Source organism: Diaporthe amygdali (genome assembly GCF_026229845.1).
Source record: "Diaporthe amygdali strain CAA958 chromosome Unknown NODE_52_length_282706_cov_64_790073, whole genome shotgun sequence".
NCBI lineage: Eukaryota > Fungi > Ascomycota > Sordariomycetes > Diaporthales > Diaporthaceae > Diaporthe > Diaporthe amygdali.
Window position 1 is genome coordinate 149,193 of NW_026517072.1, and position 21,319 is coordinate 170,511.

At 52.6% G+C, this 21,319-nt stretch overlaps 8 protein-coding genes across 8 annotated transcripts; 5 read left to right on the top strand and 3 right to left on the bottom strand.

Annotated features, from left to right (window-relative positions):
* Positions 1 to 2,444: 2,444 nt before the first annotated feature.
* On the top strand, positions 2,445 to 5,011 carry J7T55_011068 (uncharacterized protein; the record flags this gene model as incomplete). Its single annotated transcript, XM_053135183.1, has 2 exons — positions 2,445 to 3,284; positions 3,371 to 5,011. 2 exons carry the CDS (start codon positions 2,445 to 2,447, stop codon positions 5,009 to 5,011), a joined length of 2,481 nt encoding a protein of 826 aa, XP_052987136.1.
* Positions 5,012 to 7,188: 2,177 nt separating this feature from the next.
* Positions 7,189 to 7,878, top strand: J7T55_011069 (uncharacterized protein; the record flags this gene model as incomplete). Its single annotated transcript, XM_053135184.1, has 1 exon — positions 7,189 to 7,878. One exon carries the CDS (start codon positions 7,189 to 7,191, stop codon positions 7,876 to 7,878), a length of 690 nt encoding a protein of 229 aa, XP_052987137.1.
* A 1,697-nt stretch (positions 7,879 to 9,575) lies between these two features.
* J7T55_011070 (uncharacterized protein) lies at positions 9,576 to 11,465 on the top strand (the record flags this gene model as incomplete). Its single annotated transcript, XM_053135185.1, has 1 exon — positions 9,576 to 11,465. The coding sequence occupies one exon, from the start codon at positions 9,576 to 9,578 to the stop codon at positions 11,463 to 11,465; it is 1,890 nt and encodes a 629-aa protein (XP_052987138.1).
* Positions 11,466 to 11,734: 269 nt separating this feature from the next.
* On the bottom strand, positions 11,735 to 13,334 carry J7T55_011071 (uncharacterized protein; the record flags this gene model as incomplete). Its single annotated transcript, XM_053135186.1, has 2 exons — positions 11,735 to 12,226; positions 12,288 to 13,334. The coding sequence occupies 2 exons, from the start codon at positions 13,332 to 13,334 to the stop codon at positions 11,735 to 11,737; spliced, it is 1,539 nt and encodes a 512-aa protein (XP_052987139.1).
* Positions 13,335 to 14,068: 734 nt separating this feature from the next.
* Positions 14,069 to 15,028, top strand: J7T55_011072 (Lactose permease; the record flags this gene model as incomplete). Its single annotated transcript, XM_053135187.1, has 4 exons — positions 14,069 to 14,125; positions 14,382 to 14,568; positions 14,719 to 14,799; positions 14,898 to 15,028. The coding sequence occupies 4 exons, from the start codon at positions 14,069 to 14,071 to the stop codon at positions 15,026 to 15,028; spliced, it is 456 nt and encodes a 151-aa protein (XP_052987140.1).
* Positions 15,029 to 15,190: 162 nt separating this feature from the next.
* J7T55_011073 (L-pipecolate oxidase) lies at positions 15,191 to 16,708 on the bottom strand (the record flags this gene model as incomplete). Its single annotated transcript, XM_053135188.1, has 2 exons — positions 15,191 to 15,561; positions 15,616 to 16,708. The coding sequence occupies 2 exons, from the start codon at positions 16,706 to 16,708 to the stop codon at positions 15,191 to 15,193; spliced, it is 1,464 nt and encodes a 487-aa protein (XP_052987141.1).
* A 1,915-nt stretch (positions 16,709 to 18,623) lies between these two features.
* On the top strand, positions 18,624 to 19,494 carry J7T55_011074 (glycoside hydrolase family 12 protein; the record flags this gene model as incomplete). The annotated part of the gene is made up of 2 exons (XM_053135189.1): positions 18,624 to 19,003; positions 19,092 to 19,494. 2 exons carry the CDS (start codon positions 18,624 to 18,626, stop codon positions 19,492 to 19,494), a joined length of 783 nt encoding a protein of 260 aa, XP_052987142.1.
* Positions 19,495 to 20,321: 827 nt separating this feature from the next.
* On the bottom strand, positions 20,322 to 21,096 carry J7T55_011075 (uncharacterized protein; the record flags this gene model as incomplete). The annotated part of the gene is made up of 2 exons (XM_053135190.1): positions 20,322 to 20,998; positions 21,045 to 21,096. 2 exons carry the CDS (start codon positions 21,094 to 21,096, stop codon positions 20,322 to 20,324), a joined length of 729 nt encoding a protein of 242 aa, XP_052987143.1.
* Between the last annotated feature and the right edge of the window lie 223 nt (positions 21,097 to 21,319).

The window sequence follows — 21,319 nt, forward strand, 5'->3', positions numbered from 1 at the left end:
TGCCGTAGTTGGACTTGGACCTGGACTTGGCCCAACAAGGACAGGATAGGACAGGACAGTCGTGACCATCAATCAAAGCCAGCCAGCCAGACCAGCCAGGCACGAAGTGAGTTGGGGCAGTGTCACTGCTCTTGGTGGTGCTGCTCCTACCACTCCAGGCTGACGACGGGAAGGAAGGAGTGGCTCAGCAGGTATCCAGGTACCTGCCCAGGTGGGTAACAGTATCTGCGCCTGCCTAGCTCGGCAACCATTGACGCATGTCATCCGTCACCGTGCGCCTTCCTTTTCTACTGGAACTACTGTCTATTATGTAATGTGTGCAATCATTCCGTAAATCATAGGAAAGAAGAAACCTAGGTATGTATGTACCTGCTTGGCCTAACACAGTCTCTATTCAGGTACTAGTATATCCTCTCAGTTGTGGTGTGTTTTTGGGTGTTCTCTCATCGGAATCCGGGAGGCAAGAGAAGGAACATTTCGATGCCCAAAAGGCCCCGCTTCCGAGCGCTCCTTCCATGTGGCGTGGGAATCAACGTCATGTAGTGTGGCTGCAAACCAGCCCAACCAGCTAGACTGCTCAGACTGCTACAGTAGACCGACCAAGAATCAGCCTTGCGAGGTCAACTTGCATGTCAAATGTCAACCTTGGCCACTCACTCTCTTCCGAGGTACATCTCCTGCACAGTGGTCACCAAGACAATTAATTACTCAGCAGATCCTCTACTATACTCTACTCCCTTTAGGTGGCTGGCCTGGTGGCTTGGGCTCCCTCCACACCCGTCTGCCAATTCCACTGACTAACTTGCCCGTCACAACCGGGGCCGAGTCAGCATCGGCCCATCAGGCATCCGGCGGCCGCAGCCATCGGGTCGACGGCCAGTCCGTCACCATCACCGTCGCCGTCGTTCCTCGACATGCCGCCCGAAGTCCACTTGATAATTTCACACTGATTTGGGTACATCATGATGGCTTTGGGTTTTGGCTACGTTAATAGCGTCTTGATGGACATCTGTGTGCATCACACACAGTGTCACTTTGAATAGCTTCTTCATGCCATCATCCTCTTCCTAGTCCAGTCCATGGCGCCATCTTTTGGGTGGCCATGACTGAGATGGAAAGCCCGCAAAGCCCATCTCGGGAACTTGCATGCCGATGCAGCCTTGCAGCGGATAGATTGTTGCATTCGGCCATGGTCAAGATTATGGTCATGATAATACGAGTACTGCCTCGTCTCCACGAAACCTAATCTTGCAGGCCACAGAGGCTACTGGACCCTGAGAACTGCACGGCACCCTAGCGAGCATGTGTCCACCCTCATGCAGTAGCACCCCAGCTCCAGTTGAAGCTGCACCCATGCCAGCCTTGTCGGCTGCCAAAACGTGCATGTGGATTTGGATGTGGGTGTGTCTCCATGTAGGTGAGCGAGACTGTACGCGCGCAACAGATGGATTGCTCCAAGGACAACAGAATCTGGGCAATGGGCTGACTTTTTTTGGGGGGGTTGTTTGCGAGGTGCAAGGGAATCTCACCCAGCTTCCGTTGTCAAAGTTATATTAAACTTGCAATTCAAATATGGCTGTACATGGTTCTCATCATGCCAGTTTTAACCAGGCCAATGAACAGCGACATTGGCGTATTGAAGCGGGTCCTTAAGTTGCAACTTTAACTCGCTTTTCCTCTTTTAGAACAGGTAAATGGGGTTTTAGCGCCATTTGTTTTACAGTTAAGTTTTTTCCTGCTTTTTTTGCCCGCTATAAAAAGTGCTTACCCCTCTTCATCCCCCATTTTTACACCAATTCCTCTATAACCCTTATTTTTGCCCTTCTGCGCGTGACCCTGCCCCCCTAAGTACATCGTCGGAGACCAGGATCAAGACGACAGACCAAATCACACGACGAGTCTTGGCGGTTGACAGTTAATGAGCGGCGCATTTATCTGCCAGGAGAAGAAGCAGAACAAGAAGAAGGACCTGGGGGAAAGCAGCGAGGAAAGGGCGTAAGAAGTAAGCAAACCTGCATCGTACTTGTATCGTGCGCGATTCTGTCGCGTAACGGTTACCCAACCTTGTGGAGGCGGGCTGCACTTGACACCAGAACACCAGGCTGTGTGCTCATCTCATCGGCGACGAGGTTGGTCGTGCCTTGTCGCGTCGCATCGCGTCGCATCGCATCGCATCTTATCACCCGTCTCGCCCACGTCCTTCACAACTCCAATCTGGACTCTAGACCTGTTCCCAACTTGGCTGATCAGGGCAAACTAGGAAACAAGGCGTGGGCCTGGCATATTCTGGCATTCGCTTTCGATTGTTTGCTTGGGGGACCTGAAACTCGCTCCTTCGAGCTACTCTACTCTGGAGAGTCTGCTTTCTTTCCTTGCATCAAGCTACATCCCTCCCCATTGCACCGCAGTCATAGACCAACCACTTGCTGGTGCTCGACGGCATCATGGCTTCGGCCGGCGTCCAGGAATCGCCGCCAATGGCGCCAGCACCACCCCTGGTCCTCGGCGATGCGACGGCACAAGACGGCGTAGACAAGGAGGACAACAGCAAAAGCGATGGCAGAGATGACACCAACAGCACCGACAACACAAGTGCCAGCCACAGCAGAAGCCCTGTCGCCGTCTCCAACACCGCCTCGGCCTCGGCGACCGCATCGCCGTCCCCGACTGCGCCGGACTCACCCATCCGCATTGTCTCGGACATTCAAGACGTCTCTCATCATCCTCCTCCGCCTCATCCTGTTGCTGCTGCCTCAGCCACCGTCTACCTCCCTCCCATGGCATCTGCCCCTGCGCCTCCCACATCGGTGCCAAGCCCGGCCTCGTCGGCGTCTCCCTCCATCCACGGCCTTGGCGGCCGGCTGGCTGTGTCGTCCAGGGGCAACACGCCTCTACGCTCGCCTGCGCTGCCCTCGCCTTCCCTTCCTCTGCGAGCATCTCCTGCAGCCAGCCACCTGCCCCCAGCAGCGACCCAGCCGACACCTGCCACAAGAGTCAACAGCTACCAGAACAGCCCCACTTGGCGCGCTCAGTCTCCCCGTCCGCACAGAAAAGTCCCCATCACCCCAGCCCCGGGCCCAGGCACCGGCTCTCCTGCGCCTCCTCCCACGGCAGGTTTCCCTTCGCCTGGCCGAGACCATGTCCACGCGGACCCAAAGTTCCTCGACGACAAGACGAGGATCACCTACGGCATCCAGCAGGCCATACCCGAAGCCGTGAGGCGCTCCGTCCGGGATAACTGGGAGAAGTGTCTACTCGGCTCCGATTTCCACCAGGCCTTCATCGTGAGTTGCTTCCCCCTTCATGTCTACCTCCTACACACACACACACACACACACACACACACACACACGAACTGACCTCTAGACAGCTCAACGCTAGTATACACCATGCCACCCCGGCGGCTGTTCAGCGTGGCATGCGTGACTTTGGAAAAGCCATGATTTCCGCCGCAAAGAATGAGATTGTTGATGCAATGACTCCTGCCGACATTGACGCTGTAGCCGCGCACTTGCTCACCAAGGCGAGCGACGCCTTCCTCGACGCGGCCCTCGAGCTTCGTCTCAAGTCGATCAACGCCAAGCGCCTTATTAATGCGCTCGCCAGAGCTGAGCGCCTTGGGTACGAGCCGGGTGATGTCCAGGCCGAGGATAACGACACGACTGCGAGCCAGCCACCAGTCCATCAAGAGCCTGTGATGGCTCCTCAGTCGACGGCTCAGATGCCTGCTCATCCCGGTCAACCAACAGCGCAGGCCTTGTATTGCGGAATGTGTTTCCGAAAGTTCAACCACCAGTCCGCGTATGAGCATCATGTGAAGGCCAAGGTCTGTACGCGCTCGCCTAGTGCGCCAGGCGGCTTCAAATTCTCTTGCCAGCACTGTGGCCAAGGCTTCACAACTGTCATGGGTGTCCAGTATCATAATGCAAACAAGGTCTGCGGGGACTTTAAAGAGCCCTACAGTCCCAACACAGCGCCAGTTGCTTCCACACCAACCGCACCTAGGGCCAAGAGGCCTGCTCCCACGACCCCAGCGCCGTTGCCCACACCGGCGCTTACGTCGGCATCGCTATCAACATCGACACCAGCCTCCTCACGGGCTGGCGCTCGACCATCATCTTCAGGAGATGGCTCACGCAAGGGGACGCCGGGCTTGCACACCCCGGACGGCGCCGTTGCCGACCCGTATGCACACCTCTCGCCCGAGCAGCTGGCGGCCATGCAGGAGGAGCTCCGACAGGCCGAGCTCACCTACGGCGAGCGGTTCCGACAGGCCTGCACGATCCCGGATCCGGCGGAGAAGAAGACCCGGCTCGACGGGCTCGCCAACTCGTTCGGCACGAAGCAGTCGTTGATCCGCAAGAAGTACGGTGTCAGGCTCCGCATGCGGAGAACAAAGGCCGAGATCCAGGCCGAGAGGGACCGCATGCAGTACAAGACGGCCGCGGAGCTGGCGGCAGACATTGGGATCCCTAGTGCCGGCCCAGGACGACCCGGTCGACCTGTCGCCTCGACACCTCGCCCTGCCAGCACGATCGCGCGTGGCTCCAACGGCGGCACTGGGACCATGTGGTCGAGTGTGAATCGCCCTGGTGCGCAGGCGCCAACGAGCACGCTGGCTTCGGCGTCGCCAGTGCCCAGCCCGGCCCTCGGTGACTCGCGGGCCGCAGACGTGTCGATGCACGGCGGCAATAAGCGGCGGTTCTCCGGCTCCGGCCCCTCCCCCAGCAGCAAACGACTGGCATACTCCGAGATGGGCGGCCTCTCTGGCGGTGCCGCGGCCGACGCGGAGACTATGGACCCCACGCTGCCGCCTGGCTCCGGTACCAGGGTCACCTCGACCGCCGGCGCTAAGGGCCAGGGCACGGCCGAGGAGCCTATGGCCCTGGACGACACTGAGTCCGAGTCGGAAGACTCTGGTGATGACGATGAGGACATCCCCGCTGAGCTGCCGCCTAGCGTTCGCCAGAGCCTGCAACAGGGCAGCCCGTCCGTGACGCCCGGTCTGTAGCTCTCATCGAATACTGGCCTGGGACTTCTGTCTAGGGGTGCATGGGAGGCGGCATGAGAATGGCCTAGGAAGCGGTTTGACAACCAGATTTGCATCGACGAGATATCAAACGCAGCTCGAGTCCGCTAATTTGGGACCTGTGGTGGCGTACCGCCAAAGTGGAAAGGGCATGGCTTCGCCAGCTTCTGGGATGGAGCTTGTCGAGGCGCGTCCGGGTCGCTTTGACATTGTTTTTTTTTTCCTCCAGGGCAGCATACAGTCTGGTATCATGGCTATTCCATTGATGCCCCCAAAAGACTCGGCGTCTGTCCTGGATTGATTTTTGGGCGTGATTGCATGAGGGAGGTACATTGATAGGTTCAATGTGAGCATGGCGTCTGGTACAAGGACTTTGCAGCATGGAGCCGCCTGCTGTGGCCGAGCTGATCGCATTGCAAGCATTCTCCGCTGTTTTTTTGGGTGGCTTTTGGCGGGAAAGTCCATTCCAGTGGCTTAAGCCAGGGCTTCTGTTCGGATTTTGGCCTCGTCAGTTTGAGGCATTGCCACTTTCTTCTTTTGACCATAGATACCACGGCTTTAAGGGGATGTTGCTTTCTTCACGCCTTCGCCTCTCTAGCATGATTGGGAGATAAAAAAGATCTGCTTTGACTTTTGAAGCCCTCATCACTGCCAAACCTCCCATGTCATGACTGTCGCTGCATCCACGTCTGGATGCCGATACAGAGTGCGCGAATCAGCCCCTTAAAACATCTCATTGCTCACTTGATCATCACTCGCCACACAGCGCTGCTCACATTATGATGCCACAAATGTGGACTTCATTAATTTCAATGGAGTCAATGCTGTCAACCTCAAGTGATTTGTTTTAGATCCGGTTGACAACAATCCAGAACCAAACCTCCGAGGCTCCTCTTCATGATTTCCTGCTCAACCTAGGATTTTAAAAATTTAGACAGGCATATCTCCTGTGCGGATACTGGCTTTGAAATGTCTCAGGCTTTGTTGCGCATCGCCATGCACGCACTCTTCTAGGATTAGATTCTAACAACTCGTTTTTCCATTTGCTGAAAGTCAAGGCTCCTAAGGCTACAACCTATCAGAATCTAGCATACGTCTATAGGTTGATAATCCCACTTTAAGTCCAACTGATCTGGGTGGCCTTTCTTGGCAGTGTTATTAGTGTTCACTTGTGAGGTGCTGGAGAACTATGAGGTGGATCATTCCCTGCGAGTATGTGATCTTCGGTTGCGGCAGCAGCGGGAAGGTATTCATATACATACGATTGAATTTCGTTGTTTCAGCGATGACTTTCGAGCCAAGGACGAGACTGTGCAAAATATCATGAATGCATGCATCAGATACTAGTGCCTATGTAGGTACAAATGGGAGATGGGCAGTGGCAGTTGGGCTTGTTTGGTGCATGTGAGCCAGACTTCAGGCTCAGTTGGTCTCGTCACGGCGATGCCATAGCCTAAATGGTTACATAGGTACTTACTAAGGTAAGTGAGACGAATCTATTACTGCTAGCAAATAGACCACTCGGCCAAAAGACCTGTAATTTCTAATCGCAAGTAGAAATATCCAGCAATATATAAGACCCGTGCCGTCACAGTAAGCTAGCACCAATAAATGGTGCTGCCCTGGAAAGACTTACGATGTTTGTACTTCTATGGTCTTTGTTATTTGCTGAAAGACAATACCTTGAGTGCACTGCGGTACGCTAGCAGAGGCTACACATCAAGGTTGCCTGGCTAAGTATCAAGCCGTCTACAAACAAGTGCCAGAGGAGTAAGAACTAGGGATGACTTCAGAACACGCTAGTAAAGGATTTTGCACGAAATATGATACAGCAGTGCTTTTTGATTATTGATTGAAATGCTCCTTGTTAAATGTGGCTCTTCTCTCCCCCATTTGTCACTTTCGTCACGAATATTTCCAAGACTAACTACCTACGGCCAATCACCAAACGTCTACCTTCAGATTGAACACGTACCCATCGTTGTCGTTCAACCCAGCTCGGCGATCCCGTCCATAACATCCTCTGATAATCCCCAGGACCAGGTCCATCACCAGGACCAAGATACCTTCTAGTCACATTGGTTGATTTCAGGCTGTGAGCAAAAGCCGTTTCTTCGCATCAAATCGAGCAATCTTCTGAAGCAAGCTCTTTTCCAGTCATGGAGGCCTTGGCCAATAACGCACCTCCTCCTACCATGACCTCCAACGGCAACCACACATCCGTCGTCAAGTCGGATGACCTCGTCGTGTGCAAGTATAGTGATTCACAGTCGCTGTACCAACTACCAGAGATCTTTGAAGACAGTCAATTTCGTCATACGCATAATTTTTGGAATCAAGTCAACCGTTTCGTGGCGTACTTCTATGCCAAGCACATCCGCGCTCCTAGCAACGCAGCGTGGTGCCGTGACCCGCCGAGACTACTGCACGGTGCAACACGAGTGGTCCTTTTCGACAACGACGGCTGGTTATTGACGCGCCTCCCATCGCACCCGACAACCCGCGGAAACCTGGTTCTTGCTGCTACTAGTATCAGTAAGATTTATACAGAGTGGAGAAGGCAGGATGATGCACTTTCAGCCTATCATGGAGGTGCGGCTGCTCATGGGAAGAATCCTTGCAGACGAGTTCGTCTCGCACCAGGCGACCATCTCGTTTCCGTTTTTGAGAACAAAGAAGAAGACCTGTTTGTGGTAATGGAGATTGATAGTGATGGTGAGATCGTGTTCTACCACAAGTGCCTGCACTGCCAGGACTTTACCTGCAAAAACTGCATTGAGGTCTTGGACAACGTGGTGGCTTTCGGTCAGAGACACACAAAGGTGGATAGGCTTGTGCCGATGGAATAATCCAGGTAACATTACGGTAACAATCACCGCACAAGTTATCTGGCATGTTTGGAAAAGAAACCAGTTATATTCCAAGATAAATGGATCTTGAGCATGGAAGAATATGGGCTGCCATGCTTGGTGGCTGTACTGCTTCCTGGATTCTCTTTCTTAGTTGGCCGAGGTTTTTTAAATATTAAAAGTTAGAATTCAATTTACATTTGAGATCCCATCATTACACTTTATACGGTTTTCGAAACTGAAGACGCACATGTTTCAGAAGCCGTCTAGTCTAATGTCTCATCATTATCTTGACGCTCACGGCAGCCCCAAGTATTTCGCATGCATCGGACGGCAAATATTGAGGTCGGTTATTGCATATAGGCAGATCGAAATTTCGATGGTTTCATAAGACGACTTGCTCTATCAGTACATCCGCCCTCCCAGTCCTGTGTCACCATGGGCCCATTCGCATCTGGCATCTCAGGTCGCTTTTGGATGCCACGGTGCCATATTTAAGGCCCTCCTAAATCCTGATAAGTCCTATCTACTAATATAAAATAACGTCTTGATTAAATTCGAAGAACCTATCAGCCTAGTAATTCTGAAAGCTCAGAACAAAGAGTTTGAACTTGCACATGCCGATTACGATACGTGTTCTGGGGAGCTCATACCTTCGAACGCCTGACTTCCTCTAATCGGAGACATGAATTGACTATATACTAAGTACCTAGGTATGTATATAACAAGTCAAATCTTCTACCAGATGCCGCACTTTTCACGCTGTTTGCAAATTGTCATCTTCATACTTACTTATTTCCATCTTCATACTTCGGTGGTCTCCGGTAAATAGCTTCAAGCACCTAGGTATGAAGCCACCTACCAGTTACCTAGGTAGGTAGCCAGCACTCCCTGCCAGAGCCGAAGAACAGCATCGCGAAGCAGGGAAAGACTGTCAGTGACTTGTTGTTGTGAAGCAAAGAATTAAATTAGCTGTATCAGTGGCCAATACACACCTCAGTCCAAATCGCCAAAACTTTGGCATGGGCAAGCATACAGCACCGGTGCCGGGTACGACCTATTCATGTGCCAATGAAATGGATCGCGGTTCATCCTTTTTAACCCCGGTAACCACAGATCTCGACCAGCGACGTTGCGCCCTGATGCACTGTCCAATATCCATAATTTCCATCGATTCAAGCTCTTATATGTGTACCATGGACAACCTTGCAGGCTCAGGATATGTATTAAATTTAGAAATTCGACGATGAACAAGTCTGGAGAGACTTTTCGTCTTGGAAATGCAGTGCTAAGTGACCTTAAATATTGCTCTAATTGCTCTACAGTTATAGAGATAAAGTAAAATCATATTCAGTTACTCTGATCCCTCTGGTGGACCACAGAAGGAGAGGTAAAGGAGGGGGAACGATAACGGCCAGCCCGTTAATCAAATGCTCATGCAGGGTCGCGCGCACGTGGTTTCTCTATCCAACGCTAATTGACACGTTTGCTAAGTCTCTGCCTGATTCTGCCAGGGCATTGTGGCGCTTACTGCGGCCTGTGGTACGAGACTGGTGCGGCTGATAATCCTTGCTTACGTGCTTCAAATGAGCTTCGTATATTCCTTGGCTGCAAAACTGCTTCGGCTCTTACTCCTGCATATCTTGACCACCACAGACGCATCAGTTCCTGGATAGACCCACAAAAGTGCCCAGAAGATGATTCTTATCGATACTACCACGCTGCTACTCCATCACGTTCAAGAGCTGCGGCAAACTTCATACGCAATCCTCTCGCACACATGGGGAGATGATGAAGTCATTTACAGTGACTTCCGCGACATAGAGAAAGCGAAGTCCAAACCGAGTTATCAAAAGATAGTGAAGACATGCCAACTTGCAGCGTCGCGGGATCTACGCTACGTCTGGATCGACAACTGCTGCATTGACAAAAGCAGTAGTGCGGAACTGACCGAAGCAATCAACTCCATGTTTCGGTATTACAGAGAGGCTGAAGTTTGCTTTGCATATATATCTGACCTGCCGTCAAACAATGAAGGCTCGGCCTCCGACTGGCTCAACGACGGCCATTATCGATGGTTTACGCGCGGCTGGACGCTACAAGAACTGGTTGCCGCGGACAAGGTCGAATTCTACGACTCAAGCTGGGCATATCGTGGAGACAAGGCTACTCTGATCCCTCAACTCTACCATGTCACCGGAATCGATGAACGAGTTCTGGCCGATAGCAGCGTTCTGCCGGAGATTCCGGTGGCGAGGAAGATGTCTTGGGCATGTGGTCGAGAAACAACGAGGACTGAAGACATGGCATACTGTCTTCTTGGTCTCTTCGATGTCAGCATGCCTATGATCTACGGCGAGGGTGGTGATCGTGCTTTTGTTAGGCTGCAAGAGGAAATAGCCAAGGAGACAAATGACTTGTCGCTGTTCGCATGGACCTCGAAAGAAGACCATGACCCAGATAGCATCCGGGGCATGTTCGCCAGCTCGCCGGCAGAATTCGCCGAATGCCGCACTGTTGTGCGACGGGCTGATTTCGACTTGCTAGCATCGCGCCCGGACTTCGTCATTACCAACCGGGACGTCACGCTGGAAACCAGCTTGGGCCTGACACATGACAAGCAACTCGTATTCGATCTTGATTGCTGTGGCGATGCGGCTCTAGGTGAGAGGCTGGGCATCTACCTTCACCAGACGGGTTCAAGATTTGTTCGGCAGCGTCCTAATGAACTCTACCACACGAAAGACCCCAGCCTGTGGAATGGAAGTGGATCCACAGTCAGCATACAAAAGCGCCTCAGTCCCCAAGAGAAGCAAAGGATACGTCAAGAACTGGCAGCAAAGATACGTCTAGAGCTGGGAGGTCGTATCTACGTTCGGTTTTGGTCCCACGAGATTGGCGACCACGCGGTCTTTGATAAGGCGACATTCCCTACAGACCAATGGAATCTCCACGACGAATACTTTTTGACCATGGGACGCGTCACATCGACAGGAGTGGTACCAAACTTTTCGCGCTTCATCGGTATTCGTGCCTTTGATATTCGCTATGGGTCTGGGAAGACTGGCAGACATATGTGCAATTGCCTCCTCATCTGTGGCATGTTTGAAGACGCCCAAGGCAACGACCGTCCCTGTGCAATTGTTTATAACGAAGCAGAACCCGGCTTGAAGGGCATATTGGACGCAGTCAAGGTAAAAACGAGAGAGTCCAACGAAGCTCTACTGAGGCATTGCCGGGAATTGGTAATTTCCAAGCACTCGCCAGACGGAAAGACGCTGTGCTGGAATGATGTTTCCGACCGCGAAGTTCAGGTCACTCAAGACCCTCATGCCTTGAGCATTCGACTAGAGATGAGGTTGACGGGTGGAGCGTCCTTGTCGGAAGACGGTTGCGTTGGTCACACCCGTGGCTTCAACGGAGACCGAACTGATATAGATAATCAGGGTCCAGACATTGCGTCTTTGCCTGCCAAATTCTCGGGAGAGAGGCACTATGCGGTTTCAGTTTACCTAAGCCGGAGTCGGAGAGCGTTACGGGACGTTATTCCCCAGGCTCAAAGGTTAAAAGTCCGTGGATTCAGATAGAAATGGAGGCAGGTGAAAGGCGATTGGACGTTGCCACAAGGCACTTACAAGTTTTCTATTGGACCGTCACGCAAGAAGAAGAGCTTGAGAAAGGTCATGATCATACGGAACTGTGTATAGAGGGAGGGCCTTGATGAACAGAATACCCTTTGCTTGACAACCACAATTACCAGTGGGAATGTTTATTAATTTAAATGGCAAGCCGGCCTCGTCGTATAATATTCTGAAGCCCTGCATCTAATTATGTGTCAGTCCTTTTAGTGTGCATTTCAATCCGCGAGCTGCGCGCCATCACATAAAGCCTCCATGTCAGCAACACTGACATCCTTAGCTACTACTTCAGCACCGAGCTCCCTCACATCGGAGTCCCCCAGCGCCGCATAAACTTGCCAACCCTGCCCCGGCAGCCCACCAGTCGGGTCACTCGCAAAAGCCACATACGCATCCTGAAAAGCACGACTCGTCGCCTCCTCCAGCTCGGAGCTTGCGCCGCGGAAGTTTCCGTGCGTACCCATAAGCATCGGCAGCTCGGCCGAGTGGTATGCGCCGAGCCATGGTTGCGGCGAGATGTTGGTGAAATTGCCGGCGTAGAGGTAACGGAACGTCGTGCGGCCTGTTTGCTGGCGGAGGCGAGTGGTTTGGGTAGCCGGGCAAAAGAAAGTGGCCAAGCCGGCTTGGAGGGCAATGGTCTGGTTTGGTCCGCTCGAATTGTATGGGGCGAAGGGAACACCGTCTTCGGTATTTGTGCCGATGATGGCTGGCTGTTGTTGTGGTCAGCGGAGTCAAGCTCAAATTTTGGGAGGGGGTCGGGGGAATATGTACAATCTGTGCTTGTTGGTCTTGCAGGGCACGCTGGGTGTAATTCGAGAAGACGACGCTCTCGTCCGGAACAGGGTTGAAGCCTAGACTGGGAGATGAACCGCTTTCTGCATATGACGCGATGAAGTCCTTGATTTTGATGGCATCGACACCGCGCATACAGTCTAATTCCTTCGCGGGATCTTCTCTTAAGCCACCACATCCCACATTCTCGGCCACGAAGGTGAAGTTGGAATGGGGGGTATCCGCGGAAGACAGCCCAGACTCGGCTGTGCCAGAGTCCATGATAAATCCTCCAACGAGGGGATCATCAGGATACGCGAAGTTGTACATGTCCACCGATATCGACCCAGCACTCTGGCCCCATAGCACCATCCGAGAAGGGTCTCCTCCAAACGCGGCGATGTTCTTCTCACACCACTGCACAAATGCGCGTTGGTCTAGGAGTCCCAAATTCTGATTTTCCAGCCCTGCAGCGTTGGGGAAGCCGAAGATATTCAACCGATAATTGAAAGATACCACGATGTGGTCCTGAGTTCGGTTCACCCATTGCGCGGGAATCTGGTACGGAACATCCTGGCCCCCGGTCTGAAAACCACCGCCGTACACAAAAATGAGGACCGGGAGGCCAGATTGATTGTTAGTCGGTGCCCACACGCTGGCTGTCAGGCAATCCTCGCTGATCGCACCCGTGCGATTGAGACCTTGTAAATTGAATTCCAGGACGTCTCTGTTATATACTGAGGCACTCGCGGTGGAAAGAGACTGCATGCAACTCGGTGGAAGCTCAACCGCGCTGATTTGAGCATCTGGGTCGTCCAGCAACTCGGGGGGAGCCCAACGGCGGTCTCCCGTCGGCGGCTTCGCGTAGGGGATGCCAAGAAATTGACGGACTTTGGGTAGCGATGAGTCGATTTTCCCATGGATTGGGCCAGAGGTTGTGGACACTTGCAGCGCATCACCAGAGCCTTCCCGGGGCCACGCACGGTGCCCTGGAGAGAAAGCAAGGGCGCCTTGGACAAGTAAGATCAGAGGAGCGAAGGTCTTCATGGTGCGCGCCCTTTCTTGCTTCTTGGTCTGGGAGTTGGAGGTATAGGAAATCCAAGCTCCCAGCTACCCTGAAGACTTATTAAGTAGCGTCATTCATTCGGCTACTGCTTGAATAGGTGCCTCCCCTCGGCAGACGACTCGGTGATCCTTACCCCACTGTGCCCACCAGCATCACAGCTCGTGGATAGTGGATCATAGAGAAACCGGGTAGACTACTCATTACTGCGCAATGTCTCGCCCCCGTAATGGTCCGTCGGAAGCACCTCGGAAGGACTCTACAAGCATAAGTCTTGCCCCCTGCCTATATAGACAGACCATACCCTCCTTAGCTACCGGTACCAGCGCAAGGTGGCCAACATTTTGGGGCAATTGCTCAAGCAAAGACGAGGCCAAAACAAAGTGGGAAACACACACGACGCACACGTTAACCCAATCCATCCGTAAACAGTGGAATTACATGCAAATCACGCGCTGGGCTCGCCACCTGCGCACCATGGCACGTGTACAGTAGGCGAAGGCTTGGCGAGGAGGCGCCCCCGCTGCAAGATGGGACGAACGCTCCCGCCCCTCGGGTCGGCAAGAAGCTTCAATCATACCCCAGATGAACTTGTATCAGGGAGGGGTGCTCGAGTATACATATGGACTTCCGCACCGATACACGAGGAATCAATGCTCGAAGTTCACGTCATGATTTTGGGAGATGAAAGGCCGACCAATGAGGTCAATCTTACAAAATGTATGGAAGGACAAATGTTCATTCGGAGTATGATGAAAATGACGACAAAAAACGAGTAAGTCGGTACCCATAAGTGGACCCACCCCTCGGCTCAGCTCATGGACACCCCAGATTCTCCGCGCCGGTCCCACCTCGCAGTCTACTTCTATTCTCGTAGCCCGATTTCGTTCTTCTTATTTTATAGCATTGTCCATATAATTCGTTAGCCTTCAGCTAGCAGTTGGAAAACCTTCAGTTGAGCGAGTCTGTGCATCTCTGCTGTCTTGTTCGAAATCCTATCCCACAATCAATTTCATCCCGATACTCCTTAGCAACACCTCGGCTGCGTACATGGCCGTCAGCCCGGCCAGCAGACAGAAGAAGAAAGTGCATGGGCTCAGACTGAGAACCGCGAGCATGCACCGCCCGAGCTTATCGGCCAGGGCGGATCCGGCCATGGTCACCACAAGCTGTCAGGAGCAGAGGATGACGTTCATCTGGAGATGTGTTGCGGAGGAGGTGATGCCGGCCCAGGAGAGCATGCTCCCGAAATAATAGGTGATGACATTGGAACTCTCAGCAGGATGAGAACCATCACAGACAAGGATAGCAAGACTTCTTGCGGCAGGGCTGGCATGGAGCATCTTTAAGGCCCCCTTGATGTCGCAGCCCGCGTCACTCTTCTTGAGCTCGAGGGCTTCAAAGTTCTCGAGGTCTTGTTCCTGCACTCCGCTGCCTTACGCAAACCAAGTAATCCTTGGACGAAGAGGCCTTTAAGTCGTAAGGGAGCAAAGGCTGGCAGGAGAAATGGGTCCCAAAACACCATCGTTGCTGAAACATGCTTTTAGTGCTGTCAGGAGATGATGTTGCGGTGATATTGAAGTTTGCATTGGAATATGTCTCGGCCATTCTCTGCGACTGCACCATCCAGTCTGACAGATCAACATGGATGATGCAAAGCGAGTCAATCCAGATGTAGCTGCAGTCCACCATTTTGCATGATGTGGGCATCCCACACGAGACGTTGCACACATGCGCGCCAAGATGGGCGAACTCTGAACTCCCTTCAAGTGAAGCCTTGAATCTTGCATCCGTGACATATGACTGGGTCGAGGAGTGGTGCCAGTACTACGTACAAGCTCTATTGTAGAACCCAGTCCTTCTCGCTTGCCATAGTTTGCTTCGCTAACACACGCGGCCCGTTCTCCCCTTCTTCGAGGCCGTTCCTCTTTCCTCCCTTCTGAGCTTCCCGCCATGCCCACATATCTGCATAAACGTTCCCCTCAGTCCTACTTTCCAGGATCTTGACCACTTGTTGACCCAGAATGGGCAGAAATTTGAAGCCATGGCCACTTCCACCTGAGCAAACCAGTATTTTACTCCTGCTATCATCGGGCTTGTCTGGGAGGTAGCTGATCAGAAATGAGTTGTCGATGCTGTCAGTGTACCAGCATAGTTTGGTGGACGATATCCCTAAAGGCGCTAGGGAGGGAAGGGCGTGGTTGATGTAATCTGTAATACTGGTCAGCGGCTGACACAAAAGAAGAAGAAGAGATTTTCACTGACCTTTGATGCCTTGTAGCGACTTCAGTGGCACGTTTGTCTCTTTGCATTCGGTAACGTGGGCTGTCTTCGGGACAGATATGCGCCGACCGTCCACTTCGTCGAAGTTGGTATACTTGGTTGCTCTGTACCCTATCTTGATTATCCCGTTCTCATCCCGCGGGAAGCTGTATATACCCATGCCCTCTTTCATGCCCCATGTCACAACGGGGAAGTTTTGCGGAGAAAAGCGGTCCCAAAGCTCCACGTTGCTTTTCGGAATTTTGATGGTCGCGACCGATCCAGCTGTTGTCTCGAGGAGGTGGGATAGCTCTGGGAGAAGGCTTGGTGTCCATCCACCGCAGGCCACAACGAGCACATCCGCCTCGTGTATCGTGCCATCGGCGGTCGTGACTCTCGGCTTGCCGCTTTGCTCGTCGATTTTGACAACTCTTCCCTTCTCGGCATCGAGGACGAATCGCACGCCCGCCTTCTCGGCAAGATGTCTCGCCCAAGCACAGCTCTTGTATGCGAGGACATATCCGGCTGTCGAGTCCAACACCGCCTTGTGGACACCAAATCGAACTTCTCGGTCACACGGGTCTAATTTATGGGCCCACCCTCTTTCCTTTGCCCTTTCAAGGTCTGCAGCGTCATCGCTTTTGAATTGCCGGTCCCTGAGACCCTCCTTCTCCATATTCTCCAGGGTCCGCATCTCGAAGTCGCCAAAATCGTCCGTCGCGCTCATCCTCAACATCCCAACGTTCCACCACAGCTTCCTCTCACCCGCCCAATCCCTAAGCCCCGGTGGGAGGTCCTCGTCCTTGGCACGGGCGAGCTGCTGGTTCCATTCCTCCCACATCACAGCCGCATCGGAGGCGAGTCGCTGGTACTCGATCTCGGTGCCGTAGCTGAAGCGGATGATCTTGTTGATGTCTGCCGAGGCGCTGTCTATCTCGTCTGGATCATAGCCTGCCCTGGCTGTGTCTTGCATGTCGAGGACGGTGACGTCCGTGTATCCTGAGCGGGCCAGCCATAGTGCCGTAGAGAGGCCGAAGACGCCTGAGCCGATGATGAAGATTTTTGAGGAGGGGTGAAGGTTTGGTGAAGCCGCCATTCTGTTATGAAATTTCAGACTCAATGCTGTGCATCCGCGTCATTGCTGAGTAGGTAGTTGTGTGGCCTCAAGGTTTGTTTGACGACCGAGATGGCGAGCTCGTCTTCGGCCCACCTGTCCCCGCAATGCCGTCCCGGTTCCGGCAGGCGTTCCGGCTTCATATCGGTCACTTGCGCCGATAACATCGCATTTCCTCAAGTTAGGCCAGTTGTTCACTTGATTAAAACACCGCACGAGAGACATGGCCAGAGCGAAGTTAGTGGCCGAGCACGAACTTTTGTGCACTCAAATAAGCTGCGGACCAATAAATGGCGTTCTCGCTGACTGTCTTAAAGCTCCTGAGTGTTCACTCACATCCATCTACAAGAGCCGTCTCTATGTCTCGTAGGGCTTCCAAAGCATTGAAGTGGCCCTCGAAAATTAGAGAAAAGACAGGATTCACTCAATATCCAATGACCGGCTCTGGCTCTGTTGCCCCACGACTATATAGCAAACAGTTGCGGGTTGCTCGGCAGAAGGTTGCTCTACTGGAAGATTGTACACACCATTCACCCGCATGCATCATTTTATGAAACAGAAAGGCTGTACGTGTGGTATGCCGCAGGCCCTCTGTTTAGTCCTTCCGACAACTGGAGTTCGAGATTACGATCAGCTGCAAGGAGAAGAGTCGTTCAGCTTCGTATTTCCAGTCCCAAACGACGGTGGTCAGTACAAGCAACTCAGTTATCCTCGGAGAATACAGGAAGTGAGGTAAGTAGAAAAGTGCACATGTGCTCCTACTTGTAACTTTGGCGAAGCTGCTGAAAATTTTAACCTGCTCACCTTTGCATGGAGGGCTATGTCAGTTTATCGGATATACCGAAACCACATTGCTAATGTCAATGTAATGCAATGTGTCTCTAGGCGGTGATGATGCATGTCAGTGAGCTGTTGAAAATCGCCTTTATCACGAATCATCCTTCCGAGCATAGCGTTCATCCGGAGGTTCTTGCATTGGATGGCTGTGTTGTTCGGTAATCGAGTTGGCGGCGGCGGCGGCGTTCTGCTGACACAATCCGGCACGATGTCCAAACTAATCATAGACTCGCTCTCTTCTTCCGCGATACGAATTCCTTCATGCAATGAAGGGCGGAGGAGTCTCGAGTAATGCCGAGTTTGTGTAATACGAACACAATTGTCTTTGTTCCTTTCCTTCACAATGCACTGTCGTGCGCGGCACAAGTACCGCGTATGGTGTGAGTCAGGGGTCTCACTATGTATGATACCTGGTTGGTGGATTTTCCCCGATGACCTCTCCAACCGGACCTGGATGTCCGCAAGCTCTATTGAGGTTAAGTTTTCATTTCTGCCAAGGATCACTACATGGCTATCCTGGATCCACGAGGACAATAGGGGCCGCGAACTAGTGTTTCTTGTCGACGCCATTTCTCCTCACAACTTTGGCCAATACGCACGTCCGAGTCGACACGGTCTGGCTCGTTTTCGGCTGTAACCGAACTGCTGTCGATCCACTCTTAAGCTTAACTTTTAGCGACAGCCTCGGCCGAACAAGCATTTTGGGAACAGCGGACTTGTGGAAATTGCCGTCGGATGACCACGCTCAGGCAAAGTGATCCACACCACGGAGATGTGGCCTGCTAATTCTGAGTTCATCAACGGTCTGCCATACTACACTAAGACGGAAGAGTATGTTCGTCCGGAGTAGCCCTGAGAAGCAATCTCGTAGGTGGAATCTCACCGTAGTCCTAAGATGGATAAATATTCATGTTCTTTCCTATTGAGTTGATCATTGCCTTTCTCGTCCATCAGAGATACTCTCAAGACCATATCTAGAGCTTACCTCTGTCCACTTCCGCTCTTGGGACTTCCCTTCTTTTCACTCCATCCCTTCTTGTTCGGTTTATCAACACTCACTATGAAGTTCAACGCTGCATTGTCCAACGTTCTGCTGGCGGCCTCGGCCGTCGTGGCAGCCCCCACGTCAACTCTTGAGGTCGGGCCCTCTCGTGTCGACTCGGCCATCGAGAAGCGTTCAACCACCTTCTGTGGCTCTTTCGGTTCCGAGACTGCTGGTCCATATATCTTCTACCACAACAACTGGGGAGCAAGTGCGGCCTCCTCAGGCTCGCAATGCACCACTTTCAATGACCTTCAGAGTAACACTGCCTCCTGGTCTACCTCATGGACCTGGGCTGGTGGCAGCAGCTCTGTGAAATCGTACTCCAACGTTGCTCTTCCGAACGTCAACAAACAGCTCAAGTCTGTGTCGACGATCAACTCAATTTGGAAGTGGAGGTACGTGGTTTTCCAACTCTTTCCTAGTCTTATAGCAACCATGGTCCATCCATGAATAAAACAGACCAATAACTAATTGTACATGTAGTTACACCGGCTCTTCCATCGTCGCAGACGTCGCTTACGACCTGTGGCTCGCCCCCACATCCGGCGGCACCAACAAGTACGAGATCATGGTCTGGCTGGCCGCCTACGGCGGCGCGGGCCCCATCTCGTCCACGGGCAGCACACCCATTGCCACCACCACCATTGCTGGCCACACTTGGAAGCTGTACTCCGGCCCCAACGGTGACACTACTGTGTACTCCTTCGTTGCCGACTCAACCATCACCAGCTTCTCAGGCGACCTGAACTTGTTCTTCAAGTACCTCACCAGCAGCCAGGGCGTTTCGACTTCGATGTACATCACCTCCCTGCAGGCCGGCACCGAGCCCTTCACCGGCTCCAACGCTGTCATGACCACTTCATCCTACACCATCAGCGTTCGATAGGTCACACACAGCCCGAGTCTTCTGACCTATGGCTAGTGTTCTCGTCAGGAGAAGGGTTGTGGTCGGGCCTCTCAACAGGTTGGAAAGTGCTGTGTCGCAATGAGAGATTGTCAGTTGTCGATTGTTCCATGTAAATACTTATCAGGCCCATGTAAACAAAATACACGCCTATTATCAAAAGCTGCGCGAAATTTGATGTGAAATGTTCATATTGTGTTGGGCAGTTGAATGACATAAGACCGGACTCTTAGACTCATATGTTGTGACCTAGAAAATGTAAGTCCAAACTCGTTGCTGTAATCCAGTGACCGTTCACCGCTGGAACCCTGCCGCTACTCTCCTCCATGGCTCTATCGAACATGCACAGCAGTCGCCCTCATGGATAGAAGTATATGGTACGGCCGTGAAAGAGTAACAAAGTCTATTCTTAGCCGCGCTTTCACCAAGAATTCGACGAGGCTGAGAACCAAAGCGGATATAAATCTTGGACTGATGTTTCGGCCCTCGCGTATTGGCCTCTTTCGAATTTGATTATTTGTATAGAAAATGGGAGCTACCCTTATGCCGAGCTGTCTGGCTGGCTCATATGATTTGCAATCTATTTGGGTTATGTATCGGCGGCAGTCAAGATGCCATTGGATCAGTAGCAGATTTAAGCCAAATTGTTTCGGTAATAAGTAGCTTCTAATATGGTCTGCTGCCGCTGTCAATTGCTCTCTGTTCGTAGAATTCGTCACTCCATCTTCTGTGCCTAATAAGTTCCCTCATGTACTTGATCTGGTACACACGTCAAGTAAATGGTCCTACTATCACTGCATTCAAACAGGTCAGCCCGCGAACGGATCATCATTAGGATCCGTCACACGAGTATACTCCATTCGATCAGCAATGTCCTTCGCCACATCAGCCCCATAGACATGTGCAATCCATGCAAAAGTCACATCGATCCCGGCGCTGATTCCCGACGACGTCCATATATTGCCATCGTTCACCCAACGTGCGCGATGGATCCAGTCCACCTGGGGACGCAACGCTGTCGTGGACTCCCACGCCAACTTGTTAGTCGTCGCACGCTTGCCGTCGAGGACGCCGGCCCGAGCAGCGAGTCCTGCCCCCGTGCACACGGTTATGAGATACTGCAGCGAGGGGAATCTCTGTCTGATGAACTCAATGGACCCGGATATGGCTGCAGACTGCGCTCGCGTGCCCTGGCCACCCGGAACCACCAGCACGTCCAGGGGTGGTGCCGTCTCGAAGGTGTGGGTTGGCAAGATGGAAGTTCCGAAATCGGGGGACTCTGTCAGTGGTCGTTGGTGGTTGCCATCGCCGATGGCTGCAAGTTGCTTTGTTGACACGGGATCCAGCGTTGCGGCGATGATGTGCAGGTTCATTTTGTGGGAGCGCGACAGGAGGCTGAGCGCGTCCAGCGGACCGAACAGGTCCAGCTGCTGGAACGCTGGAAAGACAATAACGCCAAAATTGACGGGCTTAGGCGTATCATCCTCTGCTGGATGAGAAGCTGTGAGAACATGGTAAGCTATTGCTCCTACTGTGCTCAACCCGAGGCTTGCCGGATGGAGGTGGCTGACCGGATTGACTCATGTTTGCCGTTAAGTGGTTTCCCAGACTTGCGACCACAGTATTGCTTAAGCGGCTACAAGCCTCAATATCTCGGTCAAGCAGATGCACGGAGTCGCTCTATTCATTGATTGTTCTTCCGGATCATCAGTGGCTCATTGGTGAGTCGACTGTCAGCTGTGCCACTGATTTCTACTTTCAGAGGAAGAATTGTGTTCGCTCTAGTTCCCGATGCTTGTGAGCCAAG